The 22527-nt window shown below is 39.2% G+C and overlaps 2 protein-coding genes across 3 annotated transcripts in view; one reads left to right on the top strand and one right to left on the bottom strand.

Annotated features, from left to right (window-relative positions):
- Window positions 1-22527, bottom strand: part of TG (thyroglobulin) — a 140352-nt gene that overhangs the window by 11380 nt on the left and 106445 nt on the right. For both annotated transcript variants that reach the window (XR_005850750.2, NM_001389477.2), the window contains exons 42-45: window positions 18488-18652; window positions 17589-17756; window positions 10613-10794; window positions 6374-6481 (exon numbers count right to left, since the gene is read on the bottom strand). Coding sequence is in view for 1 of the 2 variants with exons in the window: in NM_001389477.2 (NP_001376406.2) it covers window positions 6374-6481; window positions 10613-10794; window positions 17589-17756; window positions 18488-18652 (623 nt within the window). In the remaining variant the exon portion in view is untranslated. The remainder of the gene's footprint in view (window positions 1-6373; window positions 6482-10612; window positions 10795-17588; window positions 17757-18487; window positions 18653-22527) is intronic.
- The window catches only part of SLA (Src like adaptor), a 39641-nt gene continuing 26363 nt past the window's right edge, over window positions 9250-22527 (top strand). The window contains exon 1 of the mRNA XM_040674660.2: window positions 9250-9691. The gene's annotated coding sequence lies outside the window, so the exon portion shown is untranslated. The remainder of the gene's footprint in view (window positions 9692-22527) is intronic.

Here is a 22527-nt window from a genome sequence, read left to right as displayed (position 1 = left end):
AGAGCATGTGAAAAACAGATTAATACTTTTATTTCTTTCTTCTTTTCAGGAAAATCAGGACATATGGAAAAAGCTTAATTCCTAGCAGGATTTAACTGCCAAGTTTATCCCCCTTTGTACCAAAAAGGCCCTATGGATACATGTGATTTCTGAAACTATCCTGGAGTTTGCTGTGTCTTTTCCACTTGGTTTACTCCCAGTACACGCAGTATTCTACTTTGCACTGTAAGGCCGTGCCAGTGGAAGAATATAAAACTGAAATAGCAGACAATAAATTCAAGAACCTGAAATCTCACACACACACAAAAAAAGTAAAAAGTAATTAATCTTAGTAAAGGAAGGAAGCAATGTTACCATCTCAGATGTCTTAAATAACAGATTACAGAATTTTGCCTGGAAACTTCTGTATTACAAAGCCAGCAATAAGCATGTTGGCACTTTTGTGTATTTTGGGGGATCAGTATGCTAAATGAATGGATGGATTTCCTTAAGAAGTGTATGTGTTCATCCAAGGCCCAGAACATCAAGAAAGGTCTCTCTAGCTATATGGATTTTGGGTTAATCTGCTAGATTCCATTCTCTGGGAACAGCACATGCTATTGCAGCACATGCAGTTCCAAAATAGCTTTACACTTTTCTAAGTCTCTTAGCTGCATTTTGCTTATCTTGAAAGTGAATTTTGATGCTTCTGAGCTTGGTGCTTTGCCTTTGTATATCTATGGCTAAACTCCAAGATCAGATCCAAGTTCTGAAATATCCGCTGAATGATAAAGATCCCTAAGCCACTCTGTGGGAAGAAAAAACAAGTTGTCTAGACCTCAACCCTTCAGCAGCACAGACACTGTCTAAAGACTTGAGAATGATGTGGCTGAATCAGCAAAAGAGTGCTTTCATAGTTGTTGCAAGCATAATGCAACAGATAAGGCAAGAGGGAAAAGAAGCTATTCCAACAAGAACAGCAAAACAATAATTTAGGAGATAAGGGGGAGGGCAACTTTATAGAGAACAGTGACAAGCTGTTGTGGCAGCAAGTGTACTACAGTGGCACCTTCCCAGCTGGGGAAGCAGCAGGCATTGCATCTATTCTTTTTACCACCTCTGTGTTTAGGTGACGTACTTTGAAGTCCAGAGATGCACATTTCTGCTTGCCTCCATAGTGCTCTGTTCAGGCGTGGCCCTCCGTGCTATAGGATGTTGCTACTCATGGACTAATAGCTATTGTCATGGGTAGAGCCTCTAGTGGACAATGCGTAGAGGCCAGATTAAAGCATCAGAGTATATTGCCAGGGATATAGCTATCACAAAAGCAGAAGAGTAGAAAATCTCCTTTATATAAAGTGATAATAACACCAGCAAGAATTAGCACAGTGTACCTACTAAGAAGAAAATGAAAATACTTCACATAGTTAATAGGTTCAAACCCATTAACTATGTGAAGTATTAAGTATGGGAAACATAAACTATGTTAAATATTAACTGAGTGAAGCATATATATATATATATGTTATATATGTCTGTCTGTCTGTATGTATGTATATATTGATCGGTCAGGAGTTCCCATCTTGATAATTACGGGAAACATAATAAGTGTCACAGAAATCCAGCCAGCTATGTTCACCTTGGCATGGGGCAGTCTTTTAATAGTTCACATCAACATATACAAGAGCATATAGTCAGGAGGTGAAGACAGCTCCAACTAAAATGACTCAAAATAGACAGCAACTTAAAAATCTTGGAGGATTTTGTCTGGTGCACAAGTTAACAAAAGCTTGTGTGACCATTATTATGGTAAAGTTAATGACTAAAAAAAAGATAGAGCCTCCTGAAGTCTCAGTTTAGACCCTTCCAATGATAATGATGATGTTTTGCTGATGATCTTGTCTCCTTAGAGATCAGAGCACTAAAATCTTCTTTAAGACTTCTTTAAGTCCATCTTCTTTAAGACTGCACATTTGGCAGTACTGTGTGACTTGGAAACTATGCTGTTCTGGAAAGCAGTGCTGCTTCATATCCCAGTAAAATGCAACAATCACCCAGAAATCTCTTCAAGGGTTAACAAGGCAAGTCTTTGTACAGTTAATAATATTATCTCTGTCAAAACATACTTCTCCTATCACATATTTCTTTACTGTAACTAAAACTGCAGCTTTCCTCACTAATCTTAGACAATGCTGAGCAGCCGCATTCCTCCTGCAGTTTAGAATAACTGTTTACTCCAAGGCCTAAATGTTTTCAAGAAGAGTGCGAGAAAATGGCATCTGGAGTACAAATATTTTCACCACAGATCATTAATGCAGGAGCTGGCTACACATCCTGCTTTATTCAAATAGGAACTGAAGACTAAAGCAGAAACAGTGCCATGCCAAGCTTGGGAGAAGGCTACCATGTGGAAGGATGTATTTTGCTCTCTGAAAGATCAGTTTATCTATATGACAACTGTCAGTTTATGGCCTTACATGATTTTCCACATATGTCATAGACATCAGTGCGGAGTGTGATGTTTAGGCCTGACCATGTGTGTCTGAGTGTGTGTCTGTACATTCTAGAAACATCCATTTGTCACATGAACTTTTGCTAATGGATTTCTACTCCTAAAACATTCCTCCTTGTTTAATAACTTTTGTTCTACTTCACATCATTCCTGTTGGGTTTGTCTTCACTGGATGACTTCTTGTCCTCTTTGTTTATCTTGCTGTGAATTATTAAGAGACTGCTCCATGTGAAATGAGAGGAAATACCAGTATTTTTCATCTCTCCATTTTAACTGTTTCTTCTGTTATACATCTGGGGGACACACATAAAGTAGTAGAGAGGTAACAGAACCAAAATTGAAGAATGTGCAATATACATGTTCTATACTGTGCAGGAGCCTAATAAATTAATGGTCATTTCCACAGTCAAAATATTTTATCTGAGAGTAAATAGTTTACCATTGCTATAGCTATCTGAACCCATCCCAATACCCCTGTTAGGTAGTTACTAGTAATAGATAATATGTATTATTATCATCATTGTCATCTTTATAATATAGGCAATGAGAGAAATGTCCATATCTTGTGTAAACTGAGATCACGGGTAGAATTTAGACTACCTGTGACATCGACTACCTAATTCAGACATCAAAGACTCAAGAAACATTTCATCCGTTATGCTATCCTTTAGATGCAATGCTATAGAAGTTTACATTTTTACAAACAGACATCAGAGCAAACCTAGATGTGATCCAATATCAAACAGGCTGAGAAATTATTTTTCTATCAAATACCTATGAGTGATCAGAATATCTAATAAGGTATTCCTCCATCTACATTCACTGAAGAGAACTGATCCAGTATGTGCACTCACAGAAAAACGCAGATATGCCTACTACATGCAAAACATACTGTTGGTTTTTGCATTCATTAACACAAAGAAATGGCTGTATTAGTGTTCTCCTCCTGATAAATGTAATAGTCTGGACGTTGGCATGGTATCAGATTCAATTCTCACCTCTCCTGAGGAGGTTCAAACCACACAACCTACGTTCTAGCTTAAGCTGATGTTACTCTGCCTCTGTTCCTCCTCTTAAGGAGAGTCATGATTTTCAAGGAGGAACCTGAGAACCAGCAGGACTTGCTATTCTGGTGGTTATGGATGTCTCTTGGGAGTCAGTAACATGGTTGACGTATCTTTGTCTAGTAAATTCTACTTGAAGATTGTTTCATGTATATCATCACTGTAACCCCATAGGGCACATCACCCATTATGTTCCCATACACTGCATTTTGTCAGTTTCAGATTACTGAGGGTTTCTCACAGCTTTTAGCCAGTCTCTCATGAGAAGCAACTAACCTCCACAGCACTGCTACACTGGCATGCAGTAAGGCTGCTGGAAAGCATGCTATGCACGTTTGCTATACAGAGGGAAGGATGCCACAGGGAGAAGGAAGGAGGTCGGTCACATGATGAAAATGGGACAGAGAATAAGGAAGGAGTCATTTAGGAATGAATGTCAATAATGTTTAAACAAAAAACTTGGAGTATATTCAGCAGCAGACATAGTGAGTTGTCTTTGGGAAATATGCCATTTGCAAAGCAGAAGCCCTATGGAAAAAGAGGATATCAATTCATAAGCAGTTAGGTTGTACTATCAAAAGAGGCCTGTTGGTATATAAACAAGATAAATTCTATAATTTATTTTTTAAATGCTTGGATTTAAAACTAAGATGATGCTTATTTTAAAAAAATGAAGCATGAATAATAAATAATAAATAGTTTTTTAAAAAAGAAATAATAAATATTTTAAGAGAGTTATGAAAAAGTAAACTAACAAATTTAGTGCTAAAATTTAAAATAATTAGCTTGAAAGACCACTAACAATGTAGATATTACTGAAATGCATAACTAAGTCCTACATTAACTATTATTTTCCTGGAGAGGTGAATAACTAGCCCAAGAGACATTTTTAATAGGACTAGATAGAAATCCTTATCCATTCAAAATCACTGCCTCAAAACCAGTGACTTTCAGTTGCAAAATGACTATTTCATCTCTGTTCATATAAGAGGTTATGTCTGACGACTGTGTCACTATCATTCTCCAAACCAAGAGGAAACTTGCTAGCTTATTTGCAAACACATCTTTTCTTTCTGTGTGGCTGGATTTTTGGCATACCATAGCTCAGCTCTATTTGCAGCCTTGTAAAAGTCACTTATCTGAGCCTCTCGGTAGCCAAACAGAGTACTGTGAACATTCCCACTGGAGCTGCCAGAAAAATAATGGCTCCCCAAGGATTAAGTTCTTTTCTGCTAAAAAGAAAGCGAGTCTGTGTTACCACAACATAATGGCCTTCATCTGTAACCTGGATCTTGGCTGTCTTCTTTCAAGTCCTTTTTCACTATGCTATCAGGAAAGGAAAGAAATGCATAGTTTACAGGCAACTTCTCAGTATCAAATGGTGCCAGTAGGAACGCTGTGTCCCCTCCCTGAGCCCTTCCAAACAATTGTGGCTCCTCATCTCTTCAGAGAAAGCCACAGAAAACAGAAAGGGTCTCAAAAATCTTCTTTAGACAAATTAACGGGACAATATGGAGTGCAGGGGGTGAATACTGCTCCGTCATAAGGACACACTTAGCAGATCCCTTTTGTTAAGCAGCCCTGTGGGCTTTGCTGCTCTGATGTGGGGGGCAGGAGGGCTATGAAAGCGGGGCATCAGGAGGTACCACAGTGTGTTACACAGCATCCAGAGTGCTAACCACTGCTCGCAGATGTCAGTGTCTCATCTTGATTTCTAGGAGGGTCAGGTTTGAATAAAGCTACCACTTAGATCTTTCATCTCAAAAATGATGCAACTTCTGAAAAGTTTTCAAGCAAGCTGCTAACATGAAGGCTGACATGGAGCTTCTGTCTGCAAACGCTTGTCATCAAAAATATTTTCTCTCCCATGAGACAGTCTGCTGGCTGATTAGAAGTCACAATGCTAGAGCAGGAAGGAATAAATGCCAGAGCCTGACCACAATGAAGGCCATCCAGCATAGCTGTGGTGCAGCTGCACTGACTTCAAAAGGGGGCAGTGTTAAATTGGTGTTCAGTTCTTAAAAATTTTTACCCCATTTATCTTGAGATCTGTGAACTCCAGGTGACTTAGAACACATTATAGTTTGTTGTGGAGGATTTATCAAGTACAAAGAAGAAATCTGAAATGCTATCTGGAACTGGCAACACTAGAATAATAGAATCACAGAATCATTTGAGTTGGAAGGGACCCTTGAAGGTCATCTAGTCCAACTCCCTGCACTGAACAGGACACCTACAGCTAGATGAGGTTGCTCAGAGCCCCTTCCAGCCTGACCTTGATTGTCTCCACGGATGGGGTATCCACCTCCTCTCTGGGCAACCTGTTCCAGTACCTCACCACCCTTATCCTAAAAATGTTTTCCCTATATCCAATCTAAATCTCCCCTCTTTTAGTTTGAAACCATCTCCCCTTGTCCCATCACAACAGACTCTGCTAAAGAATCTTCCTTATAGCCCCCTTTAGATATGGAAAGGCCACTCTTGGGTCTCCCCGAAGCCTTTTCTTCTTCAGGCTGAACAGCCCCAGCTCTCTCAGCCTGTCCTTGTAGGGGAGGTACACCATCCCTTAGGGTAGGTAAGCTGGAAAAGCAAAACCTAACTTAGACATCTAACATGAATTGCCTGAGTTCAGAAACATCAGTCCTAAAGAGTCAACAGAGGAATAGCCTATAAGAGCCCAATCCCAATACTCCTTTGTTAATCCCAATTTTTCATTAGAGTTTTCTACATCTGTCCTTTTACTCTCCAGAGTGCTCAGACAGCCATGTTTTGGCAAACTCTACATCTCAGAAAAACAAAAAAAAAAGTATCTCCTTACCTGCTCTCTGAGGAGCTTGCAGGCACATGGTACATGAAGACATTTCCTCTGGAGTTAGCAGCCCAGTGATTGGCCATGTTTATGATGGGACATGTGATAAACTGGTCACTGTTTTAAAAGGAGGAGTGGGAAACAGACATTGTCATGTAACAAAACCAAACGAAACAAAAAACACCTTATATATATATATAACTATATTGATATCCTCCTTTAAATTTTCCAAAGTAGCTCATATCTCTGCTTTCAGCCGTATTGAAACAAACCACATTTACTCTGCGACCCCCGTACAAACTAGGATTTAGTTTATCTACAGTTGCACTTTCATGGAGTGTTGAACAATAGTGATGATACTAAATACACAGAATCAATCATGAAATGAGACAGAAACTTTCCCTTTTTAGTCTAGTTTATGGGGGCTCAGGCTGGCAACACTAAAAGTAGTAGTGTAGCATAAATAGGTTTGTGCTCTGTGTAGCATAAATAGGTTGCAATCTTGTCTTAGCAAATAGACATTTCCTGGGCAAACGATCAAGGATATCACTTCAGTATTTGAATCTGTGTAATTTTTTGCATAGAATTTCCAGAGCTGGCATAGGTAAGAGATCCCTATTGAAGATGTACAGCAGGGCTCAGCAATAGCTGGTGCAGATGCATATCTGGGAGAGAAAGGTTAAACAAGAAGAGTGCAATGAGACAGTGAAATGATCCACCTGGGCATGCGATACAAAGATATAAGTGAATGCAAATATATGTAAACCTTCCTAGCTGCCATCACCCCAAGAAGAGAGGCTAGAAGTCTATGAGGTGGAGTGAATGGTAGCTGGAAAGAGCTTAAGAGTTTTAAGACAGGCAGGCAGACAGAGCCAGACACCTTACTGCATGATATTTCATTGTTATTCCTCAAAGCAATATCATACATACAGAAGTATACCACCATTTCTCATTTAGAATGCACAAAGAGACTCAAGGACACTCTTCGAGTATTTATATATCCATAACTACAAGAGGACACACAAATGTATCTGCTGCAGAAGTGGGAGGTTACCGTTCACAGCCTAGTGACTCTGAAGCACTAGTTGTTCCTTCAGACTTCGTGGGTAAAAAAAGAAGGACTGGTGGCAAGAAACAACAGTGCCAGAGAAGCATAAAAACACATTGCTGTATTTAGCTAATACAATTCTGCAAGCCATGGGTTGGGTAGCTATTTTGGTTCAGCAGTTTATTTTAAGCTCAACTCTGAGACCACAAGCTACGGGCTGGCTGACCACAATGTTCTTTGACAGTTATGGTTGACAACACCCATATGAAATGAAAGTTACCATTCTTCACGTGCCTACCAGCACAAGTTTATACAGGAGAAAACGGCCTTTGAAAATTGTGGAGGGCATTAGCTCTCAAGAAATGCTTTGAAATACGTAGGAATGACCTGCTTAATTACAACATGAAGCAAATAACATTTTAAACTGTTTCTAATTTGGTGCAATGGAGGAAAGAATAAGCCAGCTATTCTGGGCAAATTAAAAAACAAACTACCACAAAGAGGAGATGTCTATTTCTTACAGGCATAGGATACCAGAATTAAAAATAAATAAATGAATGAAAAAGAAAGTGAAACTTATTTTACAGAAGAGAAAAAAAAATCAGAGAATTGTAGCTAAAACAATTTTAAAAGTGGAAATGTTTTAAAACCATCAGATGTACACAACATATTTAATTCACAAAAAAAAAAAACCCACTTTGGTTGCTTCCTCGCACTTCAGATACTTGTTAAATCTTGAACTAATAACTTCCTGATATAGAATTTTTCTGAGAATAATATGTAAGCTGGCGGTAAGCTTTTCGTTAAAAACAAAATCAAAAAGATTTTCTCTGTTCTATGTGCAATACCGATGTAGTTGACTATAATTCTGTAAAAAAAAAAAAAGAATTGTTTATCATCAGATGTCCCAGTTTCACTTTTGATTCTCATGCTTGCTCGAAGAGACTCTAATCCAGTCACTTCTTTTCCTAACAGAGCCATTTGCTTCACATTGTAAATTGGCAGGTAGTTCCTCTGTCGATGAGGCTGAGAGCCATAATTGCTCTTTGTATAGCACATCCCTGCTGCAAACAAGTGTGCAAGCTGCTACGGCTTTGCAAAGGTCAATGTCTGCACCGTGCTGAGCCCTAGGCTGAACATGGATGACCAAATGTGACAGCCCTGCATTAGAACAGCTCCATATGGAGGTAATCTCTGGACAGCAAGGTCACAACGCAGTGATTGCTGTCCTCCTCTTGGGCAAATGCTGCACAGTGCAGGACTTGAGAAACGGCACACAGCTCAACCCACAGACCTCTGGCTTGTTTATGCTGTGAGCTCAGTGCACCAGTGCACCTGGACCACCCAGAAGCCTTCCTTGAACAGATGTAGACACAGCTATCTTGGATCAGATGTTTCCAAGTGAATCTTTGCTCCTGTTCACTCTCTGCTCCCTGAGGCTCCCTTGAAGCAGCAGTCTGCCATCCTAGTAGAGGACAAAGACCTACTGAAAGCAAAGTCTTGCTTCTAAAGTCTCATAGAGATACCTGTGGTGTGACAGAAAACTTTAGTGCTGAGAAGCCAGATACCAGGAGCTTCTATCTATGGTATCTCAAAAGAGAACAGAGGAGTGAAGCAGCTTGGACAGACATATTTGATCACCATGTTATAAAACACATTACCTTAGAAATGGAAAGTGCTTTCATAAGTAAGTTGCACTTGAAGAAGGAAAAGGAACTTGGAAATAGGGTTTTTTTTTTTTTTTTTTTTCCTGAAGATATGTTCCACTTAAAAGTTTTGCCTCAGTGTCTGCTCATTGGCAGAAAAAAAAAGAGGAACGATTTCCTCTCTGTTTGCCGCCTTTCAGAGAAATGAGCTTTCAGAGAAATACCCCACAGCTCAAGACCTGCTACCAGCAAAAGCAAGCTGGCTCCCAAGAGAGAAAATTCCAGTCTTCTCTGCAGATCAAGCAGCCTATCAAACTGCCATGTAACCCAACCTGAAGATACCTACTGGTTTATGGCCTACTAGAGGTGCCCAGCTTTACTGCCATGACTGCCTTAAAGTCTTAACACAACTGAGCAATGAGTTGTTCAAACTGATTGTTTTCCAGAGCTGCTGAACCCTGAAGCCATGCACATAACTGCATAAACAGATCATGATGTTGAAGCTCTGCATATTTAGAAGGTGGTCCCTGCCTGCAATGTCTCTGCTGATATTCAATCACATTACAACTATTTCCATCAAAGAGGCTGGGAGGCACTTTGAGTCTATGGTGCATCCTGAATGGATTAAATAAGGTAAGAGCCTGAAATCATGTTTTCTCCTTTCACCTCTGCAAAAAGACCTTGTGTTCATACATAAGTCTTGCGTTGCCTAATTCTCTCACCAAGGGCAATCATATGTAAATGGGGTAAATGCTGGTTTTAGACATTATGCAACCACCATACACTGGCACAAGTCATTGCACAAGAGTCAAAGAAACATGTGAATAAGCCAAAGGGAATTTTTCTGCCATGGATATAATGAAGATTAGCTATGAACAGAATTATGCTGAGAGCCACTTTTAGGAACATTCACAAACTGTTTTACCTGTAGAAAGCCTGTCATGGTGAAGACATGTTTTTTACTGGTTTCATAATATAAAACTTCATGTAACTGCTGAAATCAAAGTTTTCAAACTTGACCCCCTAAAAATATAGCACTCACTTAAGCAAACACTTAAAATAATAAAAAATACTGATTTTCAACATTTACGTATTTCTGCAATCTACAACACTGTAATGTCTCCAAACTTCTGAAGAGTAAAAATAGCATATAACTGTATAATTAGGTGAATGTTTTTGAATAAAATCTAATCATTTATTTGTATTCCCTGTCATAGGGATTAGAAGACTCAAGGAATAATTGATGAAGAGTTTGCGGATAACTAAGACATCTTTGATATGAAAATGTATATAAGAAACATCAGTAATTTGAATCCAATGTATAGTTCTGAAAAACCTTCTCAACCTTTTCACAAGGGTTAAAAGCCCCTTACATTTCTTTTTATTATTGTTATTGGAAGCTTTGTGGAAAACGAAATAATATAGCCCGTTTTCTATTCATTTGCATAAGAATTTATCATGTTATTCAGAATATAAATGCACATTGGAGATAAGCAAAACAAACCTTCCTTAACCCCAGTTACATAATTATCATAGGATGAATCTGTTTCTTACCGGGTGGCATTTTCCAATGCCCTGGAAAACGTTGAATAATCATCAGTTGAATGTTCAAGGGAGTAGTACCATGTAGCTGCATTTTCAATGAACAAGTTGGAGTCTTCTCCTCCAAGAGAATTTTGCAGAGCTTGATAAAAGGTTGTTTTGCTGTTGGTTCTTCCTTGACTTTCTTCAAATTTCTGAGAACAAAACAAATGGAATTTGCAAACAAAATCAAAATAGACATTTTTTTTATGGAACAACACAGGCTCAGATCCCCCTCTGATGGAATGAGTTCTCTTTACCATGACCTCTCATTTAGAGGATGAAGTAGGGGACAGTCCTACTTTTATTTTCCCAAGACAGTCACCAAACAGCAAAATTGACTTCGTGAGTAAATAACCTAGGACTGAATCACTAAGCTGGTAGATCCAAGTTGTAGAATTAGTTTTGGTGAGGTGTAGCTATAATACTGCAAATCTCAGCTGGCTCTCACAGAAATAGTCAACAGAGTTGTTTCCTTAGTGTGTATGTGCCCAGTGTTATCTTTCTGATGAACTTGAGTGGGAAAACTAAAGGGGAGAGAGAGGGAGATTGCTCCTTACCTTTGGACATTAGAGAACACTGACACATGGCTATATCACTCTGACTCTTCAGTAAGTGCTAACAAAGAAATATGTCTGCTATAAAGCTTTTATTTCAGTCACTACTGGAATAAAACCTGCTTTAGCCTTGGAAGAGAAATCACTCTCCTCCAAAACTCAATAGAAGTAGCAGCCATGATCTTCAAAATTCATAATCCCTATTCCTTTCAGAGAATGAAATGCCCTATATATGAGTTTGAGAGACTGAAACCTTGTCTGACATAATGTCATTTTCCCCAGAGCAGTGAGGACGTGTCTCTGCAGAATTACTGATAACAGAGCAACATCCTGAAAAAAAAAAACACACACAACACCTTTCTAAAGAGAACACCTTGCATGTGCATGCTGGCTGAAATTTAGTACTAGAGCTTCAGAGAGAAAGATCTAATAAACCACCTATATTATTTTGGGCAGTCAGTCTAAAGCAAAATATAATTGTGTCTGCCCAGTCCAGTTACCAGAGATGCTTTATTGAATATATTATTTTGATGGCCTGCAGCTGGTTTTCATCATGCAGCTAGAAGGTCTTTCCACAACCCTACACAGAAAGTACAGAAGGAATAATTACTTTTCAACAGATTCACAGAAATGAAAGATGGAAAATTAGTCTCTCTCTGCTGAGGCCTAGGCCTGTCCTTACTGACGTGCTTTAAAGCTTTGTGCAGTTTGATTAAATGACTTTACAAGGGATTTCAAAACACTACCAAATATCCCAAGGTCTAAAAAGATCTTGGCAATTTTCCTTGTATTTGTAATAAATTCTTCTTTCGCTAGACTCTGGCCCATGCAAACTGAAGAGTCATGTGGTGCCAGTTTTAGTAACATGGCTGTAATCCGAAAAAGATCAGCAACTGACAGGTGACACGTCATTTCGTCTGCACAAATGCCGCATATGAAACTGCATAGTGCACTTGTCTGCAAAATCATTCACTTTGCATACAACATGGACACATATATTTTTTTCTGCAAGAAATGGAAATTATCACTAAAGAGCTGACTGCAAATCCACAGAATTCAGAATCAAGCTTTTCATTGGCTTTGGTAGAATTCAAGTCAGGTCTCTAACATCCAGTGGAAACATTCCTGCTGTCCAAATAGGAATCCCTCATTTGGTGACTGAGACTGGAGGATGTGGCTAATAATCATGATAAAAAACACATACTCTTCTGTGTCAATGCAGAGTTGAAGCTCTAAAGTAAATTTAATCAACTTTCCTGCTTCTCTTCTATTTCACAGAATCACAGAATCACAGAACCATTTGAATTGAAAGAACCGTTAAAAGTCATGTAGTCCAGCTCCCCTGCAATGAACAGGGACATCTACAGCTCAGTCAAGTTGCTCAAAGCCCTGTCCAGACTGACCTTGAACATCTCCAGGAATGGGGCACCCATCCTCTGGGCAACCTGTTCCAGTGCCTCACGACCCTTCTCCTACAAACATTTTCCTTATATCCAATCTAAATCTCCGCTCTTAGTTTGAAACCATTTGCTCTGGGAACTGATCATGCACTGCCTCATCAACTATTAAGCCTCAAACGTCATGGTTCAAAAACGCAGAGAATGAGGTGGATCATCACGCAGTGCATGGTTAAGCTGAGGAACAACTTGCCATGAGGTGTTGTGGAACTGGTGAAGATGAAATCTCGTGAAGAAGCTAATGGAAAAGTAAAACATCAGTTGGTAGTTAGAAAATGCAGAGGCCAATTCTGGTTAGGGTGTCTCTAAGCTACTAAGTACTATGGGTTCAGAACATCTAGCAAAAATATCAAATTTGCTTATATATTCTTAGAAACATTCAAGTCTTAGCCACTGCTGAAAACAGTGTTCTGTGCTAAGTGGGCCTTCGATCTGACTCAGTGTGGTTGGTTTTAGGTTTTTACTGTGCCTGTGTACTAGTTTCTGTGATCTTCAAAATGCCCTAGAAATTTCTGGTGACTTTTCTCAGCAATCATTGCTAACTGAGAGGGGTCCATGCGATGTGATGACTCAGCTGACAGAGGCACAACCAGATAAAAACAGAACTGGCATCTGTAGAATATTTTGAGATTTTCATCTCAACCAACACTAACATTGCACATTTTGAAATACGATGTTTCAAGAGTTGATTTGGCTACTATAAAATGTAATTTAAATATCTGACTTTAACATGATAACACCAATCAGAACAATACAGTCAAAACCCCTGAAACATTAAAAAGACAACGTATGTTAATTGTTCAGAATTTTATTCAGTTTGATCAGTTTTCCATGTCCAAAAATATTCAAACAACAATTTTCAAATAGCAGTAGATATAACCAGCTGCTACTTGATTAGAAGAAACAGCTGCACATTATGTAAAACAATTTACCAACCCCTAGAGAGGTTGAGTTGCAATATTTTTTTAATAAATAGGTAAGAAAATAATTAAAGACAGCAGGCACATTGCTTTCCACTGCTCTGGTGATGCAAAGCAGTCAGAAACATTGCCTAAATAATGAGCTAAAAAATACTAACTGTTCTTGCTGCAGTATGGCTTCTGGAGCATTTGAGTGAGCCTGGTCCAGTATTTCATTTAAAAAGAAAGTGCAGCAATTGGTAAACATATATTTACATCTTCCATAGGGGAAAATGTAATTTTCTGAGAAATCGAAGTAGTGATAATGCTAACAGACTGTGCACAGATGTTAGGTTTGAATGTTTTTTGATGAACTTAATCACAAAAGATGCTGAAAGACCCTGCCAGCTATTCAGCGGTGTTTCAATTACTCCAGCTAACTGCAGTATGAAGTAAAGAGCTTATATCATCCCATTCTCCTCACTGATGGCATTTATCAGAACACTGTTCACCAGGTCATTGCAGCTAATATACTTATATCTGCCATCTGTTGCATGTAGCTAGATGCCTTTACCCATAAAGAAATTAACTGACTGTATTATAGTGCAGGATGGAAGATCTGCTCTGCTTAGATTCAGTTGCTTACATGTGGTAAATAGACTATATTTCTATTTATTCACTCTCGTATATCCTGGTTCTGAGTTCTGCAGCCAAATAAATGGGAAGGAAAGAGAAGGAAAGTAAACATACAACATGCATTCTTACTGTTCCAAATTAAAAAAAAAAAAAAAGAAAAAAAAAGTTAACAGTCCTTACAACGAGGAGATTAAGCAGTAGGCATAGAACATACAGAGGACATCAAACAGGGCTGTACTGACTTACCCAGACATACAGACTAACCACAGATACACATCAGCATGAGTGAATCTGTATGTTTAATGCCAATAGGAACTGTTGGATCCTGTCACCTGAACATCTCATATAGCACAGGGACACAATTTTGCCCATATGGGAATTGAAATAAACATTTTTAGAGGTTTCTGCTCAGTTGCTCTAATCTATGACTGTTTGCAGCTAATATCCCTGAAGGTCTGTCATGGGAACTGTGATAACGGATTCAGAGTTAACTGCTCCATATGCCACATAATAATGCATTATGGTGCCACTTGCTGTTCCCTAAACAAACCCAGCTTTGTTTCTCACTTAAGACTCAACCATCAGATGGCTGCATTGGGGATGAGTACGTAGTGCTCCAGGAAGTGGTAAATCTGTCTGAGTTCACATGAATAAGCATTCAGGTGAATGCCATAAAACAGTCTACCATGAGCAAGACATTGAGCATGAATGTCTGAAATAGACATCATCAAGAGACTTCAGCTTTTAATGGCAAACAAACAGAAATGTTTTGCTAGCACAGAAATGGTTTCTTTTGTGCTTTCTGTCATTCTCTTTCATTTTTAATAGTAAAGGACTGAACAGTCATAAGTATAGTCTTATAGCAGAAATACAGAGACAATCAACACAGCCAACTTTCAGTAAGCCCCCGCAGAAAAAACAGAGTACAAACTGTGTTTACCATCTTCAGGTCTAGTTGCAGTCTAGAGGCTTTAGTCTCACTCATTGACTGCTAAGACTTTCTAAAACTTTTATATGAAGCTTCAGTCTGAGGTGATAAGCTTGTCTCAAGCTTCTTTGCATCTAAAATGGCTAAAAGTGTCTCCTCACCAACTACAGTATTAAAGACATCAGTCATCCTAAAAGAGGTGCAAAGGAAGGACTTTGCCCATTTTGTATATTACTACAGTACCCTTTAGCTGTGCTGTTCATCTGCCCAAATTAATACATGGTTGTTTTCATTACAGAATTGGAGCACATTCACAATCACAGGTGGACTTTCTCATTGTTACAATATTGATCAATAAAAGAGGTTTACTTTACCCTAGGAATTTCTGTCCCCTCTCTGTAGAATAGCTGAAGTAACTTTGTTGTAGTCAGAGACAAACTAGGAACTATGCCTTGTTTCTCTAAGTTGAGTTCAGTGCTCTGTCTACCAGCCAAGCCCACCCACCTTCCTCAGCATATATCAGTAAAAACAGCTTTGAGCGTTCCCAAAGAGATCTAAGTCAAAAATACTTCAAGGGAAGCTTTCAAATTACAGAAGTAGAAAAGGGGAATACAGTGTGTTATGTGTCAAATTCTTCTTCTCCTTTTGTTGTGGGAAGAGTGGAGGAGAGTTAGCACAGATCAGGGATCACCATGTCATTATGACAGAGGAAACAAAACACGAACAGTAACAACCACCACCTGCATTAGTTTCTTCCACTGTGGCTAAATGTGTCTGTGGCCTACTCAGGATTTTATCATCTGACTTTGGTTGCAACGCTTTAGGTGCTTAAATAGCTCAGTGATGGAGGCAATGTTAGCATGTGCTAGAAATTAATGAAGTAAATGTGCGGATAAGGAAAAAAGATGGTAGCTTTAACATCACAGCATGTCTCTAAGTACGCAATCTGAAGACAGAAAGGAAAACTGCTCAGAACAGTCATATTCACTCAACCCCTCAAAACCTGATGACACAGGAAGGTAGAAATAGGAAAATGTGGATTATAAGAAAAATCACTTCTCGGTAAAAACAAGAAAACAGCTCAAGAAAGTCAAAAGGAGAAATCAAAACATAAGCACTTACAATGAATATTGTGACTTTGCTGGAGCTGAGATGAAATCTAAGTTACAGCAGTGGCACCAAGTGAGATAGATACTATTATAGTAACTAATAAGGAAGTTTATTATCCTCCTAAGCAAAGACAGTTAAGCCCTTTTGTTCCCCTGAACTTCAGTAGTAGGGCATTTTAAAACAGGTCTCTCGGGTTAAGGTAGGCACAACCACTTTTTAGGGTATTGTTGCAACAGCTTACTGAGTTCCTTCCAAACTTATTTTCTGCAAGTCTTTATAAAAGAATACCAAAGATATCCCAGATTTTCTTTTTTAAAGGCAGCATTTTATTATCAAGCTATGAGTTAAAACTGTTTTTTTACTTTTCATTTCAACCTGACAGTGCTGGCTGTTCAGACTTGTGGGTTTCATTAACACCATGATTGATTTGGTGCATCATTTTCAATTCAGCATGGAAATTCATTTCTGATTTGCGGGCAACTGTCATATGTGGAAGTAGTGGTAGAGGAAAGAATTTCACTTCCTAATTTTATCACATGGTTGTACTTGGGTTACTGAGGGTTATTCCCTTCTGACGGGGTCTGGATCAGTATCTGCAGCCTCCAGGATCACAACCCACTTACTGTGCCTGACTTCCACTTTTAATTGATTTCAAAAGAGAAGGGCACATGAAATAACAGAAAACTTCTGACAAAGACTAAAGAAGCAATATCAGCTTTCTTCAAGTGGATCAAAAAGTCTTCATCCAAAGGGATTATTTTATCATTAATTCTGAGGCAAACAGGTATGTGTGCTGCTGACTACATGAAAACCTGAAAAGGGAAGCTAGCATTGACCCTTCATGAGCTCCCCAATGTTACAGAAAGATTGCAACTTAGTTCTCGTAGACGTTGTTTAAAATAATCCTGTTGATTTCTCAGCATATATATGAGCATTTTGCAGTGTTTAATTTTAGCAGTGCTAAATGAGAAGTGCTAAAGTTTCCAATGTAGAGATGTGTAGCTGAACTAGAAGAGGTTAACACACTGCCTCAAGAGCAGAAGTGCCAAAGGGTTTACAAGAAGAAGTACAATCCTCCAGGAAGATCTTCATGGCTTTGAGGACTTATGTCCAAAGTACTTCATGGACCCAGTTAATTTTTATTGTACCAGTTTATAGCTCAAAATCTGAGACTGTAAATCACGCAGGAGTTAATGTTAGCCATACCTAGTTCTTATTCGAAAACACCTGTTCAGGAGCATTTATGTCCTATGGGCAATGGAGAAAAAAGGTCACAGAAAAAGATTGGCATGAAAAAGACTGAATTAACCATGTTCTGCAGTGACAAACCTAATAAAAAAAAGTCTGCTTTATTCTTCCTACCTTAATTGCCTTAGCTCTGCTGATCAGTCCATCTTGCTGAGCACTTCCAATGAGCAGATCTACTTTCCGAAGTTGAGGGCGCTGCAAGGCTTTAGCTAAAGGTTCCTGAAGGTAAACTTCATCTACCACTGGACCCCAGTACTGGAATGGGCCGCTTATCGCTAGGAGCTACCAAAAAAAAAAAAAGAGGGGAAAAAAAAAAGAGGAAAAAAAAAAAGGAAGAATAGTGCAGTTAAATAGTTTACCTTTTCATTTTACTTATGCTTTAGAGAACTGGACTGACAGATTCATAGTGAACAAGTGATCTGCTGATGTAAGTGCAAACTCACCGTTGCAAGAAGCAATGCTTTTGTTGACATTCGTTATAGGTGAAGTGAGCTGAACTGGCCAAGAAAATTGATGGTCTTATAGAAATGCTATTTTTAATCAAATTGGGTCTCTGCCAGTCCTGACTGAGTAATGTATTGCCAGTGAATGTTTTGAGCTGTGGGTAAAGGATCCATCTCTATAGCCGTATTGCAGCTTTCACAAACTTCCCATTTAAGAAACAGTGTGGACACCCATGCCCATTTCCTTTTTCTGCAAAAATTCAATTCTTGACACTACAGAGACATGTTTCTCCTCTAGAGTAACAATCAAGTGCAGATGAAATGAGAGTGAAAGAGGGCAAAAACTATTCTGGGATTAATATTGGAAGACATGGTCAAAATAGTGTAAAAGTACTTCAACCTAAAGAAGAATTAAGAGGTCAGAGGTGGATGCCACTCCACAAAACCAGTCCAGTTCATCTCTTACAGGAGTTCAGCCCAATTTATTTTTTATGCTTCCTCATAGCTTTATTTCAATAGAAAATTCTTGTTGATTCCTCTCATAATGGCATACACATTACTATAGTGTACCTTTGTCTGTGCATCGTTGAGGACACGAGCAGGCAACTGGCGGAGGCAGGATACAATTTCCTCACTGGTGGAGGAGGGGCATCCCACATCATCAGCCAAGACTGCTGCTTGGGCTTGAGCTCTCCTCTTAGTTATGATGGACGCTGGAGAAAAAGCTGAACCTCCCTGGAAAAGAAAGCCAACATCAGTCAAAACATCCTAACAAAACACCTGATCCCCTGGTGCAGATAAATAAGGTGAAAAGCACAACTGACACAGTTGCAGAATGCAGAACACTAGTATTTAAAAATAAGGTGCAGGTTCTAATGATCAAAGCAAGGAGAAGGAGAGGTCTGGCTGTTTCTCAGATCTGTCACAGTCATTTCAGAAGCCTTCTGAAAAGCCTCTACATTATGTCTACATCTGAGTCACATCTATGCAATAACTTTCTGAAAATTTTGCTCGGAGACACATTCAAACAGGAACAGATAAAAAGAATTTACTGTGAAGCATGTCAGGAAGTGGAGAGCACATCTTTCAAGAAGACACTAAAGAATTTGGCTTGCTTAAACTTTAAAAACAAGGACTGAGATGGGGCATGATCTTTATAAATGAACCAGTGAAGAAGAGCTACTTACACCTTAAGACAATGCTAGTACAAGACCAAGTGGTCACTGAATACTCATATTGACTGTAAATAAATTTCAGCTAGAAACTCTATGATCGCTAGTCCAAGAAGGAGTGAGGATATAGAAGAGCTGTAAGCAGAGGTAGCAGGAACAAAAGCCTAAGAAATTTTACGCTGTGATTTGAATATTGCAGTAAAGTCAGTATTTTGTGCAGTTCCATCATTACAAGAACTTGGACCCACAGCCTTCCTAGTTCTATGCTTGCATGAATTCATTATTTACTCTAGATTATGACGACAGCTTTCACTGACTATGAAGTATGCTGATTATTGTGGTGATGTGCAGTGTAAATTTCTTATGTGGTCATCAAATATTCTTTCAGACCTTACACTTAGTTTTTAATTCTACTGAGTGTTTTTTATCTCACAGCATTCCAGAGTTAGCTACGGAAAGGGAAAGTGAATTTATGTTCTTTACTTACACTCTAGGAATCACAGAATCATAGAATAGACTGAGTCTAAAAGGACGACAGTGATCATCTAGTTTCAACCCCCAAGCTATGTGCAGGGTTGTCAACCACTAGACCAGGCTGCCCAGAGCCACATCCAGCCTGGCTTTGAATGCCTCCAGCGATGGGGCATCCACAACCTCCTTGGGCAACCTGTTCCAGTGTGTCACCACCCTCTGTGTGAAAAACTTTCTCCTAATATCTAACCTAAAGCTCCTCTGTCTCAGTTTAAGATCATTCCCCCTTGTCCTACCACTATCCACCCTTGTAAACAGCCATTCCTCCTCCTGTTTATACGCCCCCATCAAGTACTGGAAAGCCACAGTGAGGTCTCCCTGGAGTCTTCTCTTCTCCAAGCTAAACAAGCCCAGTTCCCTCAACCTTTCCTCATAGGAGAGGCGCTCCAGCCCTCTGATCATCTTAGTGGCCCTTCTCTGGACCCACTCCAAGAGCTCTGCATCCTTCCTGTATTGGGGGTCCCAGGTCTGGACGCAGTACTCCAGATGAGGCCTCACAAGAGCTGAGTAGAGGGGCACAATCACCTCCCTCTCTCTGCTGGCCACCCCTTTTTTAATGCAGCCCAGAATACAGTTGGCTTTCCAGGCTGCAAGCGCACACTGCTGGTTCATGTCCAGCTTCTCGTCCACCAGGATCCCCGGGTCCATCTTTGCAGGGCTGCTCTCAAGGAGACCAGCCCCCAGTTTGTATAAATACCTGGGATTGCCCCGACCCAACTGCAGCACCCTGTACTTGGCCTTATTGAACCTCACTTGGTTCTTGTGGGCCCACTTCTCCAGGAAAAAAAACAAACAAAACACAACACAAAAACAAACAAACAAACAAAAACAACAACAACAACAAAAAAAAAAAACAGAAAGATCTGAGCTTGATCTTTACATCGTAGGCTTATCTTCTAGACCAATGATTAACAGTGGAAAACCACTAGCTGTTAATTTAAAAATAGTTCTTAAATTTAAGCATCAGAAGATTAACCAGATCCAGAACACATCAAAATCAGAGCACACAGCTACAGTCAGTCTTTATCCCAGACTCTTTTCTGATCTTTCCTATAGCTATGCCAGTAAGGGAAATAATATAATGGCACAACACTGTTGAGTAACAAAAACTATTTATTTAAAATGCAAATAAATTAGCATTAATCTGATAAGATTTGACCTAGAATGGAAAGGCTGGAATAGCTCTGAAATGGTTCAAATGACTAATTTCCAGAGATTTGCTGTAACAACTGCTAAGAAGAGCTTCTGTCTTCTAAAAAAAAAAAAAAAAAAAAAAAAAAAAAAGCCTATAGCTGCATGATGTGGAAGACCTTGATCTATTGAACAGATTAACTTTTTACTGAATTTGCTCAAAGCACAACTATATGACGGAAAAAGCATAAAAACGAGGACACGTTAAAAAAAAACAGAAAGCAAACAACAAATCCTCAATTAGAAACTGTCTCAAATCTTTCAGCCCAGAGAACAACCAGGATGTTTTACACTTAGAACAAGCAGATCCACTGGTACTAATAGGACATCATTGATCACAACTGGAGTAATTGGTTTCCAAAAAAGAAAAGAAGAGGTTTTATTTCACAGTGTGTAATATTTATAGTGTTACTGCATTTCTGAAAAGTTCCCCTTTCTTTTTAAGCAATCATAGAAGCACAATTATTTACTAGCTTAATATCTGAGTTTCAGGTAGTTGCAGACAAGCAAAGGAAAAAGCTAAGATTTTAAGTCTTAGGGCACTGGAAGTGTTATGTCTGTCCTCAGTTAGGGCAGGACTGCAAATGAAGAGGAAAAACACTACTTGGTCTTATTCCTCACTTCTGACCACAATTTAGATGAGGACATGAGTCAGCAATGGGCTTTAACCTCAGAGGGGACTTGTGGCCTATTTTGTATTTGCAAGGCTCAATATTAGCCATCTGCTGACTGGGTGCACTGACTCAATTGATTATGAGAGAGAAAGAAATCTATCCTTGATGAGAGCACCTGTGTATGTGGGTATATCCCCAGGATGCAGAATTTTTGCCTGGCCTTTGGATGAGCACATTCACCACAACTAGGATGAGTGAGACTATAAAAGGGACAATGTTCTTCTCATGTTGGCTTCTCCAAAAGAGTAGTTTGCTTGATTTTCATGTGAAGCAAGGAATTGCATGCCTCCTTGGCAGAGCAATGAAATTAGAACTAGGTTTGCACAAAACTCATGCATGAACTTTTCAAACATAGGTCTCAATGTCAATTTCTGAAAGTGCTCAGCATATTTTATCAAGTATCCAATATATCTAAAGCATTCAGGAAAAAAATCTAAAACTAAAATTAAAAAATTAGAGGGCTTAGTTTTCCCACATTCTGAAGGTGGAAGAAATTATTTATTCAAAGGTTGAATTTGATGGTTAAATTGAGCGCTGAGTACAGATAAAACACAGAGTCCAAACACTCACAGTGACTAAGCAGATTTCTAGCGAGTGCTTAGTTTTGAATACATCTCAAGGACTTTAGAAGCTATGCTAAATTCCCCCTGTCTCTGATCTCCAGAAATCAAAAGGCTGCTGTAGGGCCAAGTACTGAGCCAAATGGTGATTGATAGAAGTTTCCCAGAGGTAACAGAAACACAGAGTCATGGAACAACTTGAGTAAGAAGGGACCCTGAAAAACATCTCGTTCCCACACCCTTACCAGAGATAGGTGGTGACCCACTAGACCAGATTTCCAGAAGCTCTATCCAACTTGTTCTCTCCATGGAGGGAGAATTAAAAGCTTGAGCAGGCCAGTCTTCATCTCATAGGACTGGATGTGTATAGGCTAGCACTACACATGGTCCAAGCTCTACAGGTAAGAGAAAATGCCCAAATGTCTGTGAATATGTTTGCAGGGTGAGGGGAGTTCAAGGGGAAGAAGACTTGTTTAGAGGCT

This window comes from Gallus gallus, chromosome 2, assembly GCF_016699485.2.
Source record: "Gallus gallus isolate bGalGal1 chromosome 2, bGalGal1.mat.broiler.GRCg7b, whole genome shotgun sequence".
Lineage (NCBI taxonomy): Eukaryota > Metazoa > Chordata > Aves > Galliformes > Phasianidae > Gallus > Gallus gallus.
Note: the sequence above shows the minus strand (reverse complement) of the source record. Positions and strands in the feature narration are given on the sequence as shown.